Raw genomic sequence first — 25,580 nt, forward strand, 5'->3', positions numbered from 1 at the left:
AGGAGGAGGCGGCAGAAGAGAAAACAGCTACGGTTGGGAAGAAGAGCAGCAAGGAGGCGCCGGTGTGAGAGGTAGTTGGGGGAGACTGGGAGAGCGAGCAAAAATTAGGTTAGAAGTTAGGATTTTCAAGTATATATATTTTATGGGTAAAATAGTAAATGGCAAATTACGTATTAATATTTAAACTATCAATTTTGGTATATTTTAATACATATATTTTTAATTTTTTAAAATCATACTTAAAGTTTAGTTTTTATTTCATTTTAGTATTAATTCAAAATTTAACATTAAGTTTTGAAAAAAAATGAAAGATTAGGTATTAAAACGGATCAAAAATGATAGTTTAGTTACTAAACGCATTAAGCTTTTAATGGCATGGTACTGAAATGAAATAAAAACTAAACGTTAGGTATGATTTTAAAAATTTAGGTATTAAAACGGATCAAAACTAATAGTATAGGTATTAAATGCATAGTTTACCCAATATTAAATAAATGAAAAATGTTTAAAACACGTATTATTTTCTTGTAGATTGTGGAAACTTTAAGGGTTAAATAACACACAAGTCCTTATAATAATTTTGTAATTAAAATATAGTACCTCTATTTTTTTAGGAATATAATCAAACAAATTTTCTCGAATTTTAAAAGTAAAGGTCAAGTTGATATATTGTTAAATTCAGATCCAAGTATTTGACAAACATCTACGGTTTTAGACTTTTATAATTCAACAGCTAAGTCCAAGTGGGAACATTTTGTACCTATCGATATTAAGTAATAACATGATAAATGAATGTCCCTTGTTCCCATATGTAATGGGGTAAGGGGAGGTAAGATAGTAGGCTGCCCCCAACATTAAGTTGAGAGCAGCTTCCGTAGGAGACCTCCAAATTATGAAATGCCCTTCATAAGACTCGATCCCACGACCTCAAGGATAAGAACCTTGTGCTCTACCAACTGAGCTGGATGGTCATTTCGATATTAAGTAATAACAATTAGACCTAAATTTTCAAACTAAAAAGATAGATAAAATTTTTAGAAATAAAAGTATAAAATTAAATGGTTTTCATTGTAATTAAGCACTCTTAATGTGTATTTGACTCGAACTCGAAAGATTTTATCTCTCTATATAGCCATTTTTTATATAAAAAAAAAATATATGTTTGAGTTTATTTTTTTGGGTCTATGATTTAGGATAGAAAATATCTTACCCGATCTCACTTGATAATAATAGTATAATTTATCTTTATATACTTCAGGATGATTGTTGTAATATCCTTTATTTCTCTATTTTTTCAAGTATATCTTTATTTTATCTAATAAAAATAAAAAGTATATATGTACATATGATTTATAGTTTAAGGATTATATTTTTATATATTTGTGTCAGATCACTGAATTAGACTTCAAGTCGGATGAATTTTTTTTAAACTTGAATAAAATTAAATGGTAAGTAAAATAGTATTATACTCAAAATTCGAATGACCACCAATAATCAATTGGTCCATTGAAATGATACATTAGATTCTTTAAGTAAAAGTCAAATATTTGAATCTTACCATTTACCAATGAAGAAAATTGATTTGGAAAGGTCACCCTCGGTCCGATTTAGAAAAAGAAGATGAATTTCAGAACAAAACATTACACGCTAATGACCGACAGATTGTAAATGGAGGAGTTGGGATAAGATTCCAATCAGATACACCATATGAATGAAAGACAACAACCATCACAACCAATTATTCAAGGGTTAGAAGGATTCTGAGAACCAATGTGCTTTTGTCACTGGAAGACAAATCTCGGACAATTTCCTTGTTGCTCATGAACTTCTTCACTATCTCAAAGGCTCCAATAAAGGACCAAACAAAGGGGCTGCCCTAAAGTTAGACATGGAAAAAGCATATGATAGAGTTGAATGGCATATCATTGCTAGGGAAAAATGGACTTCGATAGTTCTTTTGTTTATCTCATACTGAGATGCATCTCTTCGGTTTCCTTCTATGTTCGAATTAAAGGGAAAATTTCAGGTACCTTTAAACTAGAGAGAGGTTTAATACAAGGAGACCCATTGTTTCCCTATCTTTTCCTATTTTGTTCACAGGGACTGTCGGCCATCCTTCTAGCAGAGCAAGGTCGTAGACATATTAAGGGCGTTAGAGCAAGCATTCTTGGGCCTCGGGTTAATCATCTTTTTATGCAGATGACAGTTTGCTCTTTATCAAGAACTCGACCCAAGAAGCAAGGAGACTAAAGGAGGTGTTGGATTCTTATGAAGCGTCATCCGGACAAAAAATAAATTATGACAAGTCTAGTATTTTCTTTGGCGCGAAGACGCCACAAAGGGACCGAGAAGAGATTTCAAGGATCCGCTCATTGTGGGTAGAAGTAAGATGGAGACATTTGGTTTTTTAAGAGACAAGGTGGCGAAAAGAATTCAAGGATGGTCTCATAACCTCCTATCTTATGGAGGGCGGGAAGTCTTCCTTAAATTTGTTGTCCAAGCCCTACCAACCTATGTCATGTCATGTTATTTACTTCCGGATGTTGTGGTTGAGGCGATTACCTCCCTAAGGAGAGCTTATTGGTGGTCCGGGAAATATGAGACTAGGGGATGGGCACACGTTGCATGGAACAAAGTCTGCAGGGCAAAGCGTGATAGAGGAGTTGGGTTTAGAGACCTAAAGCTTTTCAACATGGTGTTGCTTGGGAAACAAGTGTGGAAGTTTTTACATAACCCTAGTTCTCTCCTATTTCAGGTCTTCAAAGCCATGTACTTTGCCAATACCACATTTTTTATGCCAAGCGTGGAAATAATAATTCATATGCATGGACTTGTATTTTCAAGACCAAAGAACCTCTAAAAGAGGGGTTCTACTGAAGAGTGGGCATTAATAGCCCTACGCCTTTACACAAGTACCCGTTGGGGAGGTTCTCATTCGGTGGCTTTGAATAGTACATACGTGGATAATGAGGAGCAGCCTATCATGTGCGGTGACTTCATGATTCAAGGAGCTGCACGGTGGATGAAAACAAGGTCTATAGGTTTTTTCATGAATATAATGCAAAGTTGATTTTGAGCACTATTATTACCCCTCAAGAAAGTAACCAACTCATTTGGGAGCACCACAACATCGGCTTCTACTCGTCTAAATATGGGTACAATTGGTTACTTATGAAAGCTGGAATTGAACGAGATCGATCTCCAATCTGGAAGATTATTTCGAAGCTCCCCACGCTGCCGAAGATTAAAATCTTTGGATGGCGGGTGTGTCACGATGCTCTGCCTACCGGCCATAAACTCGTGACTGCTGGTCTTGGAAATAGGATTTGCCCTATGTGCCAAAGTGAAGTTGAGACGGCTCTCCACGCTCTTAAAGATTGCTTGAACGTGAACGAAATTTTGGTTCTGTCGGGGCTCAATAGTGGATGCGTGGACATGCAAGCTAACACACGTAAATCATGGCTTGAGGAAATTGTGTCTTCCTTTGATCGGGATGACTTCATAAAGCTTCTCACCCTCCTTTGGAGCAATTGGTTTAGGCGCAATAAATGGGTGCATGATAAGGAGCTCCAAGAGGCTAGGGATGTGGTTAATACAGCTTGGATAATTCGAACTGAGATCAAGAATGTCCATGACAAAGATCCCAATCTCAACAAGCCTCTAATGGTATCTAACATCTGGTGGATCAAACCCACTGAAGGAATCTTCAAGATTAACATTGATATGGCCTTTCTTCCCATTACCGACGAAGCAACTATAGGAGTGATTGCAAGAGACCATCACGAAATGGTCTATTGTGGGATGACGAAAAAGTTACAGGGCACGCACACGGCAGAATCAGTTGAGGCCGTAGGTTTTGATAGAAGGAATCTGCATGGCTATTGAGAATGGTTGGGATTCCACGATAATCGAAGGGGACGCTATTACCATTGTAAATCGTCTGGCTAATCCAAATAGAGACATATCAGTAGCGGATTGATGCTTAACGAGGCACGCACCCTTCTCGCTGGTTTTCTAAATCTCAAAATCCAATATGTGCACCGAGAAGCCAATCGGGTAGCACATACCCTCGCCTAATGTGTGATATAATGTATTTATACTCGTTCTCTATGTTTATAGTGGATTGTTGTTCATTTCACCCTTAGATGTAATCAAAATTGAACCATAATAAATCTCATCTATCTTACATGTATTATTTTATGTTGATATCGCTTTATTTATTTTTTCCTATCCTAGATTCTTAACAGAGCTCAGACAATCAATTAAACATCATTCAATCAGTAGTCGTCGGATTGATGCTTAACGTGGCACGCACCCTTCTCTTTCTAATCAAAATCCAATATGTGCATCAAGAAGCCAATCGGGTAGTACATACCCTCGCCCAATGTGTGATATCATGTATTTATATTTTTCGTGTTCTCTACGTTTATAATGAATTGTTGTTCATCTCACTCGTAGAAGTAATCAAAATTTAAATATAATAAATCTCATCTATTTTACATGTATTATCTCATGTTGATATCACTTTATTTATTTTTTCCTATCCTAGATTCGTAACAAACTCAGACAATCAATTAAACATACTTCAATCACTATACCTTAACCTACATGTATAGTGTTTGAAAATCGAGGCTCTTTGTCGTGTTCTTCCATGCAATGAACACTTTCTACTAGACAAACTCGGTCTTCAGAGTGGCACTTTGTGCTGCTTTCCGTCCGTTTCCCTGCAGAATAACAAACACAAAAATTAACCCAATTTCTCTCTTTTTCTTCTCTTTTCACTGCGTTTTGTCTTTTAATTTTGAATCAAAAGTTGGTTCGGTTTGGGTTTTCTTTAACAATGTTTCATAATCTTTCAGTTTCCGATTACTCTTCCTTCATCATCCCCGAAATGGAAACGATTGATTTTAAGTTACTGTTCGATCTTCCTTATGACTCCTCCTCTTCTTCATCCGATTATAACCTTCAAGCTCTGTTGAACAGCAATGGAAATCAACCACAAAACCCAGACCAGATCCAAATCTAAACTTTCATCAAACAACCCAGAATTCCGGCTCTGTTTACAACGATGAAAATGTAGCAAATTTATCCTCGGAGAATTTTCAAGGACAAGCTTTGAAATTGCCGGAGAACAACTCTTTCGTCGGAAACACGACGAATCTCTTCGGAAATGGAGATTTCGAGGTCCAGTTCATCTCTTTATCACCTCAAACCCCTTTTTTGTCTTTATTACTCAGTTTTGCTCTGTTTTCGTTCTTTTCCAATGAAGAACTCGTTAATGGCGGAATCACCAACAGGGTTCAAAGTGGGACGATACAGCCCAGAAGAGCGACAAGAGAGGATTTCAAAGTACAGAGCGAAGCGTAATCGGAGGAACTTCAACAAAACAATTAAGGTTTGTTTTGCTTATCACTGTGTTTGATTCATTGTCTTGTCTCCTTTGGGTTGATTGTGTTGTTCTGAAGATGGTCCGTTTGTTTGTTCTCTCTTTTTTTTTGCAAATGGTGATGTAAAAGTATGCTGCCGGAAAACGCTAGCCGACAACTGTCCTCGAATATGTGGCCGGTTTGCGCGTAACGATGAAACTGCCGAGATTCCGAAAGCTGCATGTTCAACCAGAAATGAACACGACCAACAAACATGGGTATACTATTTTACTTCATCTTCTGTGAATTATATAATGAATCGTTGGAATTTACTCCATTAGGCTTAATTATCCAATAAATAAATAAGTCGAATCTTAAAATACATATTTAATAGCATTTAAAAGTATGCGTTTAACATCTTATTTTAGGTAAAGTATATAAATAGTTACTAATTATAGGTTATTGTTTTATTAAATTTATCGACTATTAAAAGTTATAAAAGGATTCTTTAAGTTAAGAGTGTTGCTTTGTCAAGTTCCTTGACTATTAAAAGTTACAAAATGGTCACTCAATTATTCATTATGTTCCAAACTTGTCATTTTTTATTAAAAATTAATAATGTTCTGAGTTGAACGTTAACCTACTGACTGTGATATGGTAAAATCTGATCCTAAAATCTCAAACGACAATCGTATTACAGTGATTATATTAATTTCTAGCTCAGACGACCGCTAATTTCTTAATGAAAAATAATGAGTTTAAAACAAAATGGATAATCAAATCATCATTTTGTAACTTTTAATATTCAAAGAACTTAATAAAGTAAAATCCTATAATCAGTGACCATTTGTGTATACTTTATCCCTATTTACTATTATTTTAAAGTTAAATAATTAATTAAAAAACATTACACTTAATATATATATATATATAATTCAAATATTTGTTTTTCAATCGAATCAATTTTTATCAGAACTTTGGGACATGATTCGAATCAAAGGGCAGAAGGTCAATTGGCATAAATTAGTTTGGTTTCCATTGCATATTCCAAAATATAGTTTAATTGCTTGGATGACAATTCTCAACAGGCTGCCTACTAGAGATCGGCTCATTAAAATGGGAATTTGCTCAGAAGTTCACTGTGTAAACTACAATTTGAATCAAGAAACAAGGGACCACCTTTTCTTGCATTGTTCGCTGGCAGCAACTCTCTGAAAATCTGTTTGAACCTTAATGGGATGAAGCCACGATTGGCATAAATTAGTTTGGTTTCCATTGCATATTCCAAAATATAGTTTAATTGCTTGGATGACAATTCTCAACAGGCTGCCTACTAGAGATCGGCTCATTAAAATGGGAATTTGCTCAGAAGTTCACTGTGTAAACTACAATTTGAATCAAGAAACAAGGGACCACCTTTTCTTGCATTGTTCGCTGGCAGCAACTCTCTGAAAATCTGTTTTGAACCTTAATGGGATGAAGCCATCGATCATGTCATGGGATGATATGGTTTCAAGGGCTTCTTCTTCATGGAAAGGGAAGTTGATGCAGGGGGATCCGAGACAGATGATGTTGAGTTGTCAGATTGCACCTTGATGGCGCTGAGATACCATGAATTGGCAGATCAGCGCAAAGACGGGAATTGATTGTGACATGTTCCTCATTGGGGTCGTTTTGAGTATGTTTCAGTCTTTTGGCCACAACTTTGGCTACAAGTGTCAGAATCGCGCATAAGACCCCAATCTGGAAAGCTCTTTTCGACGCGCACGCTCTCCACATGAGCTACGCTCCATGTGGCCTTTTTTTCAACCTCACTAGATTTATATATTTTTTACTATTTATGGTAATATTTCAATTGTCAATTAGGAAGTCAATTTAAATCCGATTTAGGCCGGATTTTTTGGAGATTGCTTATTTTATTTCGAATTTCAATTTAGAGTGATTTTCGGGATTTTGCTATTTTTGAAAAAATTCGAATAAAGAAGATTTTTTGTTTATAACAGTCCGGCTTGTGGACTGATTTTAGATGGTTTTTGATTTTATAATATTTTATTAAACCCTAGAGACTTTTTTCTCTGGTTTTTTTGGGCGAATTTTCTCTTGTGAATCATCTGTTGGAGCGCCTGCAGGATAATCATTATTCTGTCCAGCGTCAGAAGTCTCTCCTTATCACCATTTTGAAAATTTCTTGGACTGCTTGCATCTACTTTCTATGGCAGGAAAGAAATCAGAGAGTCTTCCTAGGACGTCATAGAACGGTTGAATGTTTGCTCGAAGAAGTCAAAAACGTTGTTGGAATTAGACTTAGGGGAACTAATATAAATAGACTAGATAGTACTAATCTAAATCTTTGTAATGCTTGGGGTATTGTCTAACCAATCTCTTTTGTATGGGTTGTTTCTCTTGATTGGTTGTATCTATTATTGACATTGGGTAATAAAATCTGAATTATCTAAAAAAATTATCAGAACTTAAATAATAATGAGTATGAACCAAATGACCTCGGTAATAAAAGAATTATTGTTATCTCTTGAGATCCCGAGTTCGAGCACCAGGAGTACGAGGAGTGTGAGCGTTCAATATCAAATGATTGAGAGTTATCTAAATTACGAGATGAACTTAAAGCATTTTTTTTTTTTTTGCAGACATTGCCCAGGGTGGAAGATGAAACAGGAACTTTTGCAAACAGTTTCAGCTTACATCAGTTCCAATACTGCCGGCTCTCTCTTAAGGGAAGCACTTGTTTTAGTTATATATGCTTTTCGGAGATTAAAAAGAGAAGAAAAAATACTGTAATTGTAAAGATTAATAAAAAATACTCAACTTTTAGTATAACCACCTGTTAAACATGCATTCCATACAAACCATTCCGTTTGCACCCGGCATTGGCCTCGTCGATCTCGGCGGGCAACGAGCTTCATGACGGGCTATATCATATGCGTCTTCTTCCGGCGTGCCACGGACACGCCGACTAGAGATTTTCTGGAAATATCTTTCGAGGATTGTGAGGACCTTGATTGCAAAATTTTGAATGATTTTGGGTATGTTATTGGAACATTCAAAAGTTTGGGACCAATTTAAAAATCAGAATTTGAGTATGAATTTGGAATGTTAAAAAATTTAGGGATTATAACACCTACTACCTGTATACGTATACTAATATGGGTTATATATATCACATTAATTATTTAAAATATTTTCCAGTTCAAATATGATTATTTTTTTCCAAACAGTAATCATTAATATAAAATATTAAATCATATAAAACTAACACATAATATCTAAAATATATTTTAATGTAAAATATGTTCCTTAATAATAATAATAATATTGGATTATACTATCCATAATAAAGCATAGCAAAAAAACTTCAGTTTAATAATTACAAACTAGATCCAAAATAGTTTAACAGAGCAACTAAGACATTTATATAGTACATGCCACTAATTAAGTCAAAATCACATCGAATGATATCTTACTAATACTGTAATATACTTCTTGATGCCTGAGGTTGCTCAGTACTCCTTACTCCTACTCATGCTTTTTACCTACGCGTGAAAATCATCACACGCTAAGTATATACATAGTGAGGCAATTAAAATAATAAACAGTGTAATACATAACATGCATATAATTATGTGTCATCAATAATGCAATGTGATCACTTTATTTGTATTTTCATCATAATGTCATAATAAATATAACAATATAATTATAAAATATTCCCAATAAACCATAGCCCAAAATATAAACCTATGAGGACCTCGATATTTGCATCGCATCGAATGAGGACCCCGATATTCGTGACGCATCGAAGTGCTTACGCATAAGGTTGTGTCGACCCTTCTTGCACCGAAGTGCCTACGCATAAGGATACGTTGATCCTTTGCACCAAAGTGCTTACGCATAAGGTTGCATCGATTCTTTGCACTCAATTGTTTACCCAATATGCAACTACTAGACTCTATGGCATGCCATCAATACCACCAACCCTCAATAACATTCTTGGGCATATAATCTTTATTTAATTCATCCATGGCAACATACACATACCCATATAATTTAATATTATGCAGTTCATACCCCATAATAACATCCATGGCATAATATCATATATATTAGTGATCAATGCATTAAAATTTTAAATTTTGACATATTAAGGTCATATCAATAATATGATAAATGATATAAATATCATGTTGATATAAATAAGGTAGACTCATCGCAAGTCTTCCTGATGATGTCTACAACATCCATGTATAATGTCATGCATGCATTGCACTCATCTTAACATTTTATATATATCAAGATATTAGTCTCACTAAGTTTCAGATTTGCTCCTCGATCTTAATTCGCTTCAATCACGAATTCAATCCTGATCTATACAAAATCACAAATACATATTGGAAACATATGTTAATATTACACTAACATAATTAAATTCCCATAACAACAATCCTCAACATTTATGAGCTCTTTTAATATTGGTACCAGTTTTTCTAATTTATATAAAATGGTACTTACCCATTATACCACTTAAATTTTCAATACCAAAATTCTAGCATTGAAACAATTACCAACCAAATACATTTTAAACACCTCAAACTATTCAAAATTTTCATAATAATCAATTAACTTTCAAACCTTCCATAATGATCCAATTCACATTCTAACACCCATTTCAATTCCCAAACAACAATTTCTAGCATAGTGTAACAACTATTTAATAATTAAACAACAACCCATAACTTTTCTAAAATTATTGATTTGGTCCCCCCCAAGTTTTCAAAAATTACCTAATGGTCCCCAAATTTTTCTAAGGCTTGTAGAATACTTCCTACATCATTTTCAGCCCTTACATAATTTTCTCATCCATTTAAGCCAAGGATGAATACTTCAAAAGTTCAAGGCTAGGGTTTTTCACGATTTTACTCTATTTTGATTTGATTTGAGCATGAAATCAACCTCGATCCAATCTTATAAAATCTCTACAATCAAATCTCTAATCAAATTTCATCAAAACAGAAAGTTCCCCTAACTTTAGGGTTAGGTCGAAACTTAAGGAAGCATTTTAAGGAAGATTGAACATATTTTGATCATCAAAGAAGCTTGGAAATGAATCTACAACCTCAAAAACATCAAGATTCATAGTCAATTCATAAACCCTAATATGAACACAAAAAACCTAAAATTTGGGATCTTTGAACACAAACCAAATTAACATGCAATATTAGTGACAAAAGATAGCGTTTTTTTAATATAATAATTTTTTATTTCACGGCTCGATCCAAAATTCAAAGAAATTGCTCAAAAATCAAAATGAAATTTTCTCTTACTTTAGGATGGGATTCATGACTGAAGTAGGGAAAATAAACCAATCTTATATGAAATTTGGGTTTAATTTCATGTTAATTTACCTTTATTCAAGCTTAAATGAATATTAAATTTATTTAATTGAGAAAAGGTCATTTTACCCTTAATGAAATTTCATAATTACCATCAAAACAAGACACATCAACCTTATCATCTTCCAAAAGTCAAATATGAACAAATTAATTCACCATTTTCCAATTTAACCAAAACTTTCTAAAAATTGCAATCTAACTACTTTGATTCAACGATCCAAATAAAACATGGAAATAACTTCTCAAAACTAATGGTTTATATTTTTTTCCATCATTTTAAAATGTGAAAGTAATATTTTTTAAGAATAATTTATCATCCTTCAAATTTTCCTAAAATTTCTATTCGACCATATTTATCGAATTCTTACCGGATTTTAACCTTTTCTAGCTTTTTACAAAATTTTTGGATCAAGAATATGATTTCCATAAAACCCCACATTTAAGGGATGGATTTAGAATGAGGGTCATAGTTTAATGATGAAATTAGAATGGCCAAATGTTTAGGGACCAATTCAGAATTAAGGTCATAGTTTAAAGATACGTGGTGTAATTTACTATTTTTAATAGTATAGGATGATTAGGCAATATCTTTTCATAATATTTCGTACTCATTGACAATGCACATACACATTATAGATGCAGTTTCTAGAACCCAATACTTCCAAGAATATGTGGTGCAATTAAATATTTTAGAATATAGGGTAAACTATGCATTTAGTACTTAAACTATAAGTTTTAGTATGTTTTAGTACCTAAACTTCCAATTTTATCAAAATCATACCTAACGTTTACTTTTTATTTCATTTTAGCACCCGTTGTTAAATACTTAAGTGTTTAATACCTAAACTATCAGTTGGGTCCGTCTTAGACTTTTAGTACCTAAACTTTCAATTTTTACAAAACTTAACATTAAATTTTGAACGACGTACTAAAATGAAACAAAAAATATTTTTTTTAACAACGGGAATGAAACAATAAATAAAGTTTTTAACAGCGGAGGTACTAATATGAAACAAAAATTAAATTTTAGATATGATTTTGAAAAAGTTAAAAAATTAGGTATTAAAACGGACTAAAACTAATAGTTTAAGTACTAAATACGTGATTTATCCCAAATTATAACTACAATATTTTATATATAAATAAAATATACACTTTTGCCTACAATTATAATTTTATAATTAGCAAGAGCTACAAGCTTTAGTCCACTAATTGTTTTAGGCGAGCAACAATGATAGATATCCACCTTATTCATTTTAATTTTATAATAAAAAAATCTAAAAACTTAAATCTTATTTCAATATATTATATCAAACTTATTATGTAAAATTTAATTATATGATAAATCTAAAAATTAATCATCTAATATATAAAATAATGATTGTAACTATATATACCATAAATAAATGAAAAATATAACCACTTCCTTAATGATATATAACCACTTCCAAAATTAGTAAAAGAAAGACAAGAATCAAACCCTATCATCTTCTACTCTTATTTCAATTACTTATATATAGAGAGTTAAAATTCACTTATACAAAACAAAATTATTTTAATTTTATATAGAGATGAACATAGGTTGGGTCGGGTCAGATTTTAGATTCATTTGTCTCGACTCGAAAAGAATATACCTTCCATCAAACTCAAATTCGATCCAATTTTTGAGATAAAATCTAAACTTTACCTGACCGATCCGAAATAATATATTTATTAAAAATATTATTTTTATTCAATAGAAATAGATATTTAATTTTAAAAAATAATATATAGAGGGGTATTATTGTAATTATTCCTAAATATATGAGATAAAATTATAATTTTTTCAAATCGGGTCGGATCAGATATTTTTCACCCTAAACCTGACTTGACCCAAACAAAACCTAAAAAAACCTAACCCGAACCAGATTTTTTAAAATAATTTGATCGGATCGAGTCAGTTCAAAACCCGTCAGGTTTGAGTCCCATATCCATTTCTAGTTTTACAACTTTTTAAAACCATTGGATTAAAAAAAATCAAAAGCTAAAATTAATTCATTTTTTTCCCGTGAATATCTTCTTATTTTATAAAATTAATCTCAATCTTTAATTTTTCTTATTCGTCTTAAAAAAATGTAAAACTAAACAAAATATACAATATAATTAGATTCTACCCATTTATTTATATATATGAAAATTAGATAGAGATCATAGATATGCGAGTATAATGATGCTATTGACTTTAATAGGTTTAGTAAATTTCAACAAAAAATGTATTAATAAAAAAGAAAAATAAATAGTTTAGGCTAAAAACTTAAACAAAATTTACAGCATTGTAAAAGTAAAAATAAGAAGTTACTGGAGAGTAGAAGTACTGCGGTGGCTGCACATATATATAAGCTCCTGGATTCACTCATTGATGCTTGTACAACTTTTCTGGGGTTGCTTTTTCTTGAGAAGAAATCTCAGTTTTTCTCCTAATTTTTCCTCTCCAAAATATCCCCAAGCAAAGATGGCTTCTCCAAGCAAACGCCGAGAGATGGACCTGATGAAACTGTAAATGATTTATTGTTTCTGACCCAAATTACATCTAAAATCAATTCTTCATTAATTTTTTTAATTTTTTGTTGGATTGATTTTTCACTAGGATGATGAGTGACTACAAGGTCGAGATGATCAATGATGGCATGCAGGAATTTTATGTTGAATTCAATGGACCAAAAGATAGTAAAAAAATTGTCTTCTTTAACCCCTCTTCCTCTTGCTCTTGCTCTTTAATTCTTCATTTGTTTCCATGATCTACCTGTTTACTTTCTGCTCTAATTTTGATTCCGCCTTATTTATCTCAGAAGTTATCTTCTTTTTTCGCTTGGAAGTATGTTGACCGTGTTATTATTGTTGTTGGGTTTCTCTATTTTGATGATTTTGAAGCTTGGAGATTAGTATTTACCTGTATATTTGTGTTTTTTTAGCGTATTTGTTCTTTGAACCTTGTGAAAGAGGATGATATTTTGCTTCTAGGTCCTTACCACGCTGGTGTGTGGAAGATTAAGGTGGAGCTACCAGATGCTTATCCTTATAAATCTCCATCGATTGGCTTTATAAACAAGATCTACCACCCAAATGTTGATGAAATGTAAGGTTTTTGGATGTTAAAATATTCTAAATTTGTTTGATTTTACTCTCTTAGAGGTAGTATTAACTTTTTTAAGGTAATTTTAGAATGGGTACCTAGTTTTTTTTTTTAACTTTTGAATGATCTATTATGACTAAAGATATCTTCGAACTATGAGTTTTAGGTCTGGTTCAGTTTGCTTGGATGTCATCAACCAGACTTGGAGCCCCATGTTTGGTGAGTGAGGCACGATGTTCGATTTCCGAATTCTTTTTTGCTTTAATGATGCTGATATTATTCTTGAACTTGGCAATCGAATTCAGATCTGGTGAATGTGTTTGAAGTGTTCCTTCCTCAACTTCTTTTGTATCCAAACCCATCGGACCCGTTGAATGGAGAAGCTGCTGCACTTATGATGCGCAACCGCGCTGCCTATGACCAAAGAGTTAAAGGTTAGCTTTTTTGCATAACCTTTTATTTGTTATTTAAGCTTTTCTTTGAATGCCTAGCTCAAAAGTAATGGTCTGGATTTCCTGCTTTTCTAAAGCCGATGAAGTAAATAGTCAGGCAGCGGGGAGCTTACCAGAATTTTTCTTGGCTACTCTTGTTTTCGGAAGAACTCACGTGAGGTCTTAAATCTAATATGTTGGGAACATGGAAATTGTTTTTATAAATAGCACATAACCACTTGCCATGTTCAGTTAACTAATGAGTAATGGCCTTGTTATTGAGTTATCAACAACTACGTTACTTCAACTTGGTTGTAGGAGTCGGTTATGGGTATGCTTTTTGCCTCATGTTATTGAGTTGTTAACAACTATGTTACTTGGACTTGGTAGTAGGCGATGGTTATGGGTATGTTTTCTACACCGATATGTTCAATTCTTTTTCAAGTTTTTCTTTGTATTTTAGAGGTTCTTTTGTATGTCATGTCCTCGCAACTATGTCTGAACATGTGGCTGACATGGGTAATTTAAGCAAAATGAAGAGTTGAAGCAACATAGGTCAACAAATTTATCACTAGTATAAAGTTTGCAATACCTAGGGGTGAGCAAAACTTGATTCGACTCGAAAAAATCGATTTTATTGAATTTCGAGTTATTTGAGTCAACTCGAATTAGTAATTCAGACTTCAAGTTTGAGTCTACTTTGAATTTTAAAAGTTTGAATAATTGACACACTGAATATTAAAACTATGTCGTTTTTGGTCTTTAGCTTTAGCCAAGTAATTTGATTGTTTTATGATTTGGTCCTTGATTATCTTGTTTTTTTTATTTCCTTACTCGCCGTAAGTTCATTTTTTGCCAAACTTGAGCCACATGTTCCTCAACCATAGAATCCATGTAGTATTAGTTTCTGAATTTCAAAAATTTTCCACTCAGCTCAATTGAATAATCACCCCTAGCAACTCCAATCTTGAGCTTCCTCATCAGTCTGAATTAGTTTCTGAATGCCTTGGCATCATAGTGTTGTATCATTTTCATGTTTTATTCCATATAGGTGAAAAGGTTGACAATGGTACTAGTCCTGTACCAAAAATCTCATTGTGCTTCTCTTTCTTTACAACATTTTCTTGTCAGTCTCCTACTACTCCGATCCTTTTTTCATTTCTGTTCGTCCCATTTGACTGATATACCTGTAGATCATTCACTTTTTTTCCGAGTTAGCTGGGTTTTTTTTTCTATGAGGTGGTTTTAGTTACCTGCAAGTTACTTTAGAATCATTTCCACACAAATTGGAACTTCTGTTGACTGTGTGACGATAATTTCATTTCATCTTCTGCAAGCTTGGAGGATCCGAAACCGGAAAATCTTTGATTCCCTTCATGTTTTGATTTTGAGGAAAATAATATGTTTTCTGTCAACCTAAAGGTGTTCTTGACTGAGCAAAGCAGAAAGATTTTTAGTAAGAGATAATGCAACAGCAGGTATATCGATTGGCCAAGTTGTTCACCGGTCATTGCAAATATTGTTCTCTCTGCAGAAACATTCGTCGGTTGTCGGCCTTTTGATGTCGTTTTAAGAATGCATATCATTTTTGCAATGCTAATGACCGTTTTTGTTAATTATCCAGACTATTGTGACAAATATGCCAAGCCAGAAGACATTGGAGCAAAGGCAGAGGACAAGTCCAGTGATGAAGAGTTGAGCGAAGATGAATACGCCGCCTCCGCCGACGAGGAAATCGCCGGGAAAGCTGATCCTTAGGGCAACATAAGATCCCCCTTTTCACTAGTGAAATTGTCTGTGTTGTTGTACATTGATATTATCACTCCAGGAAAATTTGAACTTGACAAAAAAACTGTGGGGGGCCTACCGACCCCCTTTGTTTCTGTCTAATTTTCCATGGATGTTGTGTAAATTAAATCAACTGTGGCTTTGATATTTCAAAAACATTCATCCTCTGTTTTAAGATCAAGAAAAAGAAAACATGTTTCTGCTTAAGGTTTCTTCCCTTCCATGTGATTTTTGCATGAATTAAAGCTTTTACCATTGGGAAGCTCCATGACCACACAGGAAAATGTAGGGAAAATCCTGGGTAAAAGCAAAAATCTCTGGATCTGCATGAGTAGATTCCTTTATTACACTAGGAAATCTCCAGTGGATCTTGTTCTCTGATATGTTAGGTTTCCGACAGAACTGCAGAAGAAAATATATTGAAAGTGATAAGAAGTAAGTTCAGTACTGACAAACACCGGCATTGCACCCTCCACCATCTACCTGCCATTTTCGTCATTGTAGACGACATGCTAATTTAATCTAATATGATTGTAACCGAAAATATTATTAAAAAATAATATTTTTTATTGTTAATTGAAAATATTATTAATAATATAATATTTTTTGGTTTAATAAAAAATGTTAAAAGAAAGTTTACATTTTAGATCGAATTCGATTAAAAATGTTAAGCTTTTTATAATAATTTCGATTTTCAAGTTTTTTATAAGAAAGTTTACATTACTTTTATTCAATAAAAATAGAGAATTAATAGGAAAAAATAATATATGAGGGTATTATTATAATTATCCTGAATTCAATTTTAATTAAAAAACGATCCATTAGGATTGGGATCGAACCTAACCCGTCAAATTCGAATTAGGTGCCATCCCTAAGTTAGCTGCTAATATGGTGTTTTAGGCAGGTTTAAGTTCAAACCAGCGGATCATACGAAATATCAAAAGACTATTGGTTTATAAGTAGTTAGATATTGATTCAAAGTTTTATTTTTAATTAATCACTGGTATCTGATCTATTGACCGATTAATCCATATCGGGTACTATAGAGGCGAGGGCGACCTCCCAACCCAGTTTGCTCCATTCGCAAACGCCAAGATTCAAAACTCTGACATTGCTTAAAGAACCTAGTGCCTCATCCCACTGGACCAACTGATTGTTGGTATATTGATTCAAATTTTAATTAACTATTAAAATATTATTTAATAATTAATTTTATTTAATAGACTATTGTTTAATAATCTTTCATTTTCGTTAAAAACATTTGTATCTCACATAAATATGAATAAAATTTCTTTAAAAACAATAAGAAAATACTTTAGAAAACACTATCACCACTTTCTTTTTAAATTTATAAATCTAACCCAACACCACTTTCTTCCTAAACCAATCCAAAACATTTGTGCTCAATGTTGTCCTTCTTTTTCAAGATAATTATATTAGGTATCTTCAAATTATGACAATATTTTATATTAGTCTCTAAATTTTAAAATATTTTAAATTGATCATCAAATTATCAATATCAAATCATATTGGTCATTTTGTTAATTTAAAAAACTATTTAAGCATTAAATATCAATTTAGAGTCAACGTAGAGCATTAAACTATTTGGGCATGTCCTTAGGCGAAAACCGTCGGATACGGTCAGGAGGGTAGAGTCGATCAGTCGACGGTGCCAGAAGGAGAGGACGACCAAGGAGGAAGTGGGTAGACTGCTTGAGATCTGATTTGAATGATTTAGCCCTTACCGAGGACATGACCTCTTATAGGAAAGCATGGAGACATAAGACTAGGATAGCCGAGTAGTATGGGTCACAACCATAGGGTGTAGCATCTCTGTTTTCTTTTTAATGTCTTTGTAGTAATTTTCATGACTTATACTTTTTATATGTTTATGTAATTGGAATTTATGAAGGCTTAGAACTAGGGTAGCGTAGTAGTGTTGCCTTAGTTTAGGTTTTAACCCATTTGACTATATTACTTCTCGTAAATTGCTATCGCTGACTTCTGTGTATCATTCTCTTCATGTTTTCTCCTTTTAAATTTAGTCGGGTCCTACGTTTCTGTCTATATGCAGGGATTTTTACGCATGGATTTATTTGCAGGGATTACTTCCCATTCAGACGCGCATACGAAGACTGTTCAACTATGTATTTATTTATTTATTTATACATGCATTGTATTTTATTTTATTTTTAATTTTCTGACTGCCGGAGGTCTTCCACGGAAGCTGCTCTCAATCTGGCGTTGGGGGCAACCTACTACCCTAACTCCCCCTTACCCTATTGCATATGGAAATAGGGTTTTGTTGTTGTTGTTGTAGAGCATGTTTAAATTTATGGATCAAATTTTAAATATATGTATTCATATTACATAGACAATTTAGATTTATTGCGTAAAAAATAAACTGTCGTTAAATTGTCACATGATTATTTTTAAATAAAACATATCCAAGTTTTCGATATAAAATGTTTAAAATTTGATGCATATATTTTAAATATGAATAGAAACATAGGTAAGCTGACATTTGATGTTAAAAGAGTTTGTTAAATTTTAAAATAATATTGATAGTTTAAAAACTAGTTAAAAATATTTGGGTAAACTACACGTTTATTATTTAAATTATCAATTTTTTCCATTTTAGTTCCTAAACATTCATTTTTTTCAAAATCGTACATAATATTTAGTTTTTGTTTCATTTTAAAACCATGTCATTAAAAACTTAACGGACAAGCTCGTCGATCATCGCGTCTACAGTCGTAGACCGTCGTATCCATTGGTTGATGAAGCCTAAACTTTTCAACTTGTACTCTTTTGACCCCCGAACGTGATTCTGGCTTCCATTTCACCAAAAAAACACCTTAATATCCCCAAATCGACGATTGACTCTTTCATTTCTTCATTCTTCGATCTCCTTGGTCCACCGTGCGATGGGCCTAAAACTGAACTATGTTGGTCGACTCATCATTCTCTTGTGGTCCATCGTTCGGATTGGTTGTCCGTCCACCGAAACTATGTCATGTCATCATGTTCATTAAGTTTTGAACGACGAGTACTAAAATTAAACAAAAACTAAAATGTGAGTATGATTTTTGAAAAACAATAAAAGTTTAGGTACTAAAATAAACTAAAACTGATAGTTTAAGTACTAAACATGTAATTTATCCAAAAAAATTCAAAATTTATAGATAATTTAGAAATTGAACCCATAATTAAGGGATGCCAGGTCCAATTAACTCCATCTTTTCCCCTCATGATAATCATTTCATTACAACAAATTAATGGTGCTTAATCAATGTCCCTTTCTCTTTAATCAACTCAATCATTCCCCCCTATTGTTCCAGTGTTTATCAACAAAACACATTCATTCATCGTCCCTATAACCCTATATCTAGCCACCCTACCATTTCAGAAACTGCAATCTAATCCCAGGATCTTGTCTTGTCTTGTCTTGTCTTGTCTGTCTGTGTTTTTAATAATAAAAATGTCAGAACTTGAAGATTCCTTAAAGCTTCCAGTACTTGATCTTAACGCCACTTCTTTGTATTCTTCTTCGTCATCTTCCCTGTTAAAAGCCTGTGAGGAATGGGGTTTCTTTTACGTCACCAACCATGGAATTCCACAGAATTTGTTTACCAAGATTCGGGAATTCTCGGACGATGTGTTCTGCCTTTGTTCCGACACCAAGCTCAAGCTCGGTCCGTCGTCGTGTCTGAAAACATACACTCCCCGGTTCATCGCTTCTTCTTACTTCGAGAGCTTGAGAGTGAGTGGACCGGATTTCTTTGCCTCTTCCCAGGCTTCCATTGACGAGCTCTTTGGCCAAGGGAGACCTGAATTCAGGTAATCATTTTCTTCGTCTCTTTTCTACCACCTTGATAATAATGCGGTTATGATCTATTTTTTTAAAATTACAATTAATTTAAAGGGTAAAGTTTATGTTTAGTATTTAAATTATTAGTTGTAGTCCGTTTTCTTATTCAAATTTTTAATTTTTTTCAAAACTATAACTAAAATTTAGGTTTTGTTTCATTTTAGTACCCAGTCTTAAAAATTTTAGTTTTTGTTTCATTTTAGTATCTGTTCAAAATTTAACGTTAAATTTTGAAAAAAACTAAAATTTTAGGCACTAAAATGGACTAAAACAGATAGTTTAGGTACTAAACGCGTTAAATTTTTAACGAGAGGGTATTAAAATGAAATAAAAACCAAACGTTATGCATGATTTTTAAAAAATGGAAGTTTAGGTACTAAAATAGACTAAAACTAATAGTTTAAATACTAATTATGTAGTTTACCCTTATTTAGACTCCCTCCTTTTTGAATGTTAAAGGGTAAAAGAATTGATCCGAATCAAATTTTATTAGTTTAGATTAGATATGAATATAAATTGAGTCGGGTCGAATTTTTCATCAATTCGAATTTGATCCGAGTATTTTATCCATTCACTAGTTATATATGACTCATGTTTAGAGAGATTTAACTGGATATTTGAGACAAAAATCATCTCATCTCGACTCAACACACACAATTATATTTTTATTAGATGAAATAAGGATCTAATTGAATATATAAGAGACGCTGAATCTAAGATTTTTCACCCTAAAGTCAATCTTACACGAGTCGACCTAAACCATATTCATCAAGTCTGAATCTCGTACCTATCTGTTTAGATCAATATAACACATTTGTTTTTCTTAATATTTATATAGTATATAAAAATTATTTTTCACATATTATATTATGTATATACACTAGAAAGTAAATTTAAAATAAATAAAATTAAATTAAATTTAAATAAATTATTTTTTTAATCTTTTGGATTGAAAATTAAATAATAACGAACACAAATAATATTTGAAACAATTAACTATCAATTAGTCTAAGGATGAAATATGGATCATTTATAAAAACTAAATTTAAAAAGTTAATTTTATAATAATATTTACAGTATTTGATTCGAAATAATCGAGTTATAAATCAGATAGTGATAATCATATAAAAATAATATTTGAAACAAAATTATTTTGAGAAACCCTAGATTGCAGATTATTGATGTGCATCGGTTCTCTGACTTCAGTGAGATATTACAAGAGTATGGGAGCAATATGACGAAGTTGTCAAAGAGGATCATTGAGATCATATTGAAGAGTCTAGGAGATGGTTACGAAAAGAAGTTCTCCGATTCCGAATTCGGAAACTGCCACGGATACATGAGGATATCGAATTACAAACCGCCGGATGACGTCGAAGAAAAGGAAGTGGAAGGGCTCGGAATGCATACCGACATGAGCTGCATAACGATCGTGTTCCAGGACGAGCTCGGCGGCCTGCAAATGCGATCGAAAGACGGCAAGTGGTTGAACATACATCCGTGTGAGGATTCGTTGGTAGTGAACATAGGTGACCTAATGCAGGCTTGGAGCAACGGCCGGTTGAGATCGTCCGAACACCGGGTGGTTCTGAGGCGGTTTCGGAACCGGTTTTCACTGGCATTCTTCTGGTGCTTTGAAGACCAAAAGGTAATTGTAGCACCAGATGAAATTGTGGGCACTGGAAATCCCAGAATTTACAGTCCATTTGTTTGCTTGAAGTACATGAAGTTTAGAGAAAGTAACGAGGTTGGTAATTTTGAGAAAATTGGGTACACAGTAAAAGATTTTGCTGGGTTAAAAGTTGGAGATGCAGTGATTTAAGTCATTGGCATTGACAAATTTGCCAGTAAGAGTTGTGGGGTTAAATTTCATTTACTGTTATGCAACTATAATATCATGTGTAATTCACTAGCAGTAGATATTTCTAATGCGTTGTATATCAAAACAGGTTATGACGAGAAAGTTTGTCTAAATTTTAGAGTTAATTACATCACACATCCTCACCATCATTCTAAATTTGTCTATAGACTTTTGAATACTCCAATTTTGTCCCTAAACTATGACTTTCTTTCTAATTTGGTCCAAACTTTTGAACATTTCAAATCATTCTAATTTTGGTCCTCACACTTTTGGACGTTCCAATAATGTCCCTCAAAATCATTCAAAAGTTTGAATTCTAATGACGTGAACAAAACAAAATGAATTAAAGAAGTCACTCTTATAATTAATCTCTATAATATCCGAATGGCGTAATAACAAAATTACCCCTATCGTTCGCATAAATGGTCATTTTGCCACTATCCTTTTTAGCATTTTATTCTAACCCCCAAGTTTTACTTTGGAGTAAATTGTCCCTTGAGTGGATGAAAATCGTTAGTTGACTAACGATCAACGCTTCCTACGGACGTGGCAAGTCCATGTGTGACGCCACTTCAGTAAAAAAAATATTTTGAGAGTAAACTCTAATCACAACTAATTACATATACACTTATAAAAATATATTTAAAAATAATTTAAAAATATTTTTTATAACGTGGCATCACATGTGGACCTGTCACACTAATAGGAAGCGTTGATCATTAATCAACTATCGATTTTCATCCACCTAGGGGGCATTTTGCTCCAAAATAAAATGTTAGGGGTTAAAATGTTCCAAAAAAAGATATGGGACAAAGTGATCATTTGTGCAAACGTTAAAGGATAATTTTGTTATTATTCCTATTTGAATCTGGTTTTTTTCCATTAATAAATGGGATATTGGGTAGTTACATAGAAAAATCAAAGGATGAGATATCTTTTTGGTAGTGGAAATTTGAATGGATTAACGGCAATCATCATGATTAAAACCCTACAAAATTCCATCAATTCAAGGCCCACACCCCACTCCTATTAAGCACCCTTGTACTATTTAAGATACGGCTTGTGGGTGAACAAAATATAATATTGCCAACATGTAAACATGGTGTAATCAAATCATGGATTGCCATGCCTCCACCATTTCCTGTTTAAAGCATTCGATGAGTGTTCTAGTTCACTTTTTTCTCAATGAAATTGCTGTTTACAAAGCTACATTATACCGCAATCGATTTTCGATTTTTCCGGTTCTCTTGCATTGCAGTCTCGAACCGACATGATCCGGAAACCTTATCGTCTGCTACGACTAGAATGTTACACAAAGGTTAAAGAACGAACTCTTTGTAACGCTTGCTTCACTGTTCTTGGTTTTGCAACACTTGATCCTTTGTACTGCAATAATCACAGATAACTTCGATCATCGGTGTCCGAAAAAGACATTAACAGATTTGGTTTCTTAAACGTTTTCTTATGAAAGCATGAGCAAAAGGGTCTTTACCTTGGAGTTTATAGTCATGGGGAGAATCCCATCCATGGTAGATGACTGAACCGAGTGGCAATCCAAATCGAGAATGCTTAGTGCATCCATTATCTCGAACAAAATTCCATCCAGCCATCGACATCTGAACTCGATTGTCAAATCCTTGTTGTTCATGCTGACGGTTAGATTATCAGTTGAGCCATCTTTAGATGCAACACAGTCGATGTCCTCACAGGCTTCCCTTTTATTTAAGTAGGATGATTTCTTTCCATTGGTGATTTTGTTATTGCCGTAGTTATCAGATGTTTGCTCGACATGATCCCGAATAGTTCTTTTTGTTCTTGTCTTCGACTCTGTTAACTCTCTGCAAGATTCCAATTCTCCAATCCGTCGCATGAGGTCTCGTAGGTATTCTATTGAATCATCTAGTAGAGAAACTTGATCTGCCTGCATGGTGAAAAACAGTTGATTAGCAAAGGCCATTGTATGAATAACTAAGGGTAACGGAACTACCTTGTGTCGTAACCGTCTTTCGGTTGGTTCCCGAAATTGGGCTTCGACTTAGAAAAATGTGGATTGGAGTCGCCACCGATCATTTATTTAAAAATAAATGGGTTGATCGGATACCCTATTTCTTACCTGATCTGCGTCTTACCAGAAATATGTCGGGCTCGGGAGTCGGTTACGGTTAAGGAAGGATTAGCACCCTTGAACCGCCCTTTCGGTACTACGTAATTTCCAGTTGTCTTAATTAAGAAAAATAACAAGTTAAATTAAAATGTAAAGTTTCAATCCTAATTACTTACCCTTGATTAATTTGAAAATATCCTTTAAAAAGAATCGAGAAATGTGTTAGATAAACAATGTAAAGAAAACAAATAAGATACAAGGGAAAAATAAAATAAATAAATAAATAAGTAAGAAAATATAGTAAAGTAATAATTATATATAGTAATATTTGAAAAAAAAAAAAAATAATATATATATATCAAGTATTAATAAAAAATAATATATACACTAAATACTTAAAAGAAAATACCCTCCCACCCCCGAAGTGGGGTGGGGGCTTTAGTAAGAAATAAGACAAAAAAAATGGACCATCTAGGTTAGTAGTATATAATATAATGTTTAATAATGATAATGATAAAGACACAATATTTTTTTCAAAGAAAATAATAATATAATAATAATGAATAAAAAACAAAATAATAAAAATAATATAAAATTATAAAGTTATAAATATATACATAAATAAAGAAAATCAAATAAAATAATTAAGAATATATATATTTAATAGGTATATAATAAACTATTAAAAGTATAAATATATACGACTAGATAAAGATAATATATATATAGTAATATTAGACTTATAAGTAAATATTAAATAAATATATATATAATAATAATAATATAGTAAAAAAATAAATGAAAATAATTTTATATATATATATATCATATAATAATAATACATGAATAATAAATAAATGAATAAAATATTCATATAATAAATAAAGGGACTAATATAGATTTTTTTAAAAAGTTCTTCCCTCCTTTAACCGAAAATCAAACCGGTTTTTAAAAATAAGCCTCGGGGTAGATCTAGGTTCGAAACTTCGAAACCCCACCCATTTTGGTCATCGGCGCAACCCACGTTTTGGGTTATTCGAACCAAATCTCAAGAAAAATAACGTGCACATGCAAAAGAAAGAAAAAAGAAAATGCTACCTTTTATTTATTTTTCGAATCCTTTACAATAGTTTTGCCTTTGTATCTTCCCGTGCTTTCCTCTATGTTTTATGTGTAAATCGTCCGTTACAATGGTGAGTTACAATGGCTATTTATAGTGCTTGTGGATCCTATCTTTAGGAATTTAAATAATAGTAGAACTCTATCCTATTTTTAGGAGTTTGAATCCTAACAAAATTTCATCCTATTTTTAGGAGTTTGAATCCTGAAATTCTATCCTATTTTTAGGAGTTTGAATCCTAGTAGGACGAAAAATGTGTGTTGACAGCTGCCCCTCTTTGCCCATAGTCGTGTAACGGGGATAGGGCAAAGATTAAAAGACACTTTTCGTTCAGTGGAGTTGAAAATTAACTCTGATGTTTCAATAACTCCCTGTCGAATTGAGTTACGGATGACTCCTCCATCGTGAAGTCGAGTTCATCTTGAAATGATATGAAATTAAAGCCGTAGTTCGGAATTTGAATCGCCACGTGGCTTCCCGTTACCCTTCGGTCTTCTTCTCGGTTTAAAGACCTTGGATCGG

The 25,580-nt window shown here is 33.0% G+C and overlaps 3 protein-coding genes across 3 annotated transcripts; 2 read left to right on the forward strand and 1 right to left on the reverse strand.

Annotated features, from left to right (window-relative positions):
• The first annotated feature begins 13,165 nt into the window (after positions 1–13,165).
• LOC120207024 (ubiquitin-conjugating enzyme E2 5-like) lies at positions 13,166–16,306 on the forward strand. The gene is made up of 6 exons (XM_039206548.1): positions 13,166–13,306; positions 13,398–13,477; positions 13,772–13,886; positions 14,050–14,102; positions 14,189–14,317; positions 15,939–16,306. The coding sequence occupies exons 1-6, from the start codon at positions 13,170–13,172 to the stop codon at positions 16,070–16,072; spliced, it is 648 nt and encodes a 215-aa protein (XP_039062479.1). The 5' UTR covers positions 13,166–13,169; the 3' UTR covers positions 16,073–16,306.
• Positions 16,307–19,509: 3,203 nt separating this feature from the next.
• On the forward strand, positions 19,510–21,913 carry LOC120207092 (gibberellin 20-oxidase-like protein). The gene is made up of 2 exons (XM_039206606.1): positions 19,510–19,942; positions 21,180–21,913. Exons 1-2 carry the CDS (start codon positions 19,584–19,586, stop codon positions 21,793–21,795), a joined length of 975 nt encoding a protein of 324 aa, XP_039062537.1. The 5' UTR covers positions 19,510–19,583; the 3' UTR covers positions 21,796–21,913.
• A 1,183-nt stretch (positions 21,914–23,096) lies between these two features.
• Positions 23,097–23,720, reverse strand: LOC120207099 (transcription factor GLABRA 3-like). The gene is made up of 2 exons (XM_039206622.1): positions 23,327–23,720; positions 23,097–23,220 (listed from the first exon to the last, which is right to left on the reverse strand). Exons 1-2 carry the CDS (start codon positions 23,702–23,704, stop codon positions 23,143–23,145), a joined length of 456 nt encoding a protein of 151 aa, XP_039062553.1. The 5' UTR covers positions 23,705–23,720; the 3' UTR covers positions 23,097–23,142.
• Positions 23,721–25,580: the final 1,860 nt, after the last annotated feature.

The sequence above is a fragment of the Hibiscus syriacus genome, unplaced genomic scaffold, assembly GCF_006381635.1.
Source record: "Hibiscus syriacus cultivar Baekdansim isolate YM2019G1 unplaced genomic scaffold, ASM638163v2 tig00014304_pilon, whole genome shotgun sequence".
NCBI classification, from domain to species: domain Eukaryota; kingdom Viridiplantae; phylum Streptophyta; class Magnoliopsida; order Malvales; family Malvaceae; genus Hibiscus; species Hibiscus syriacus.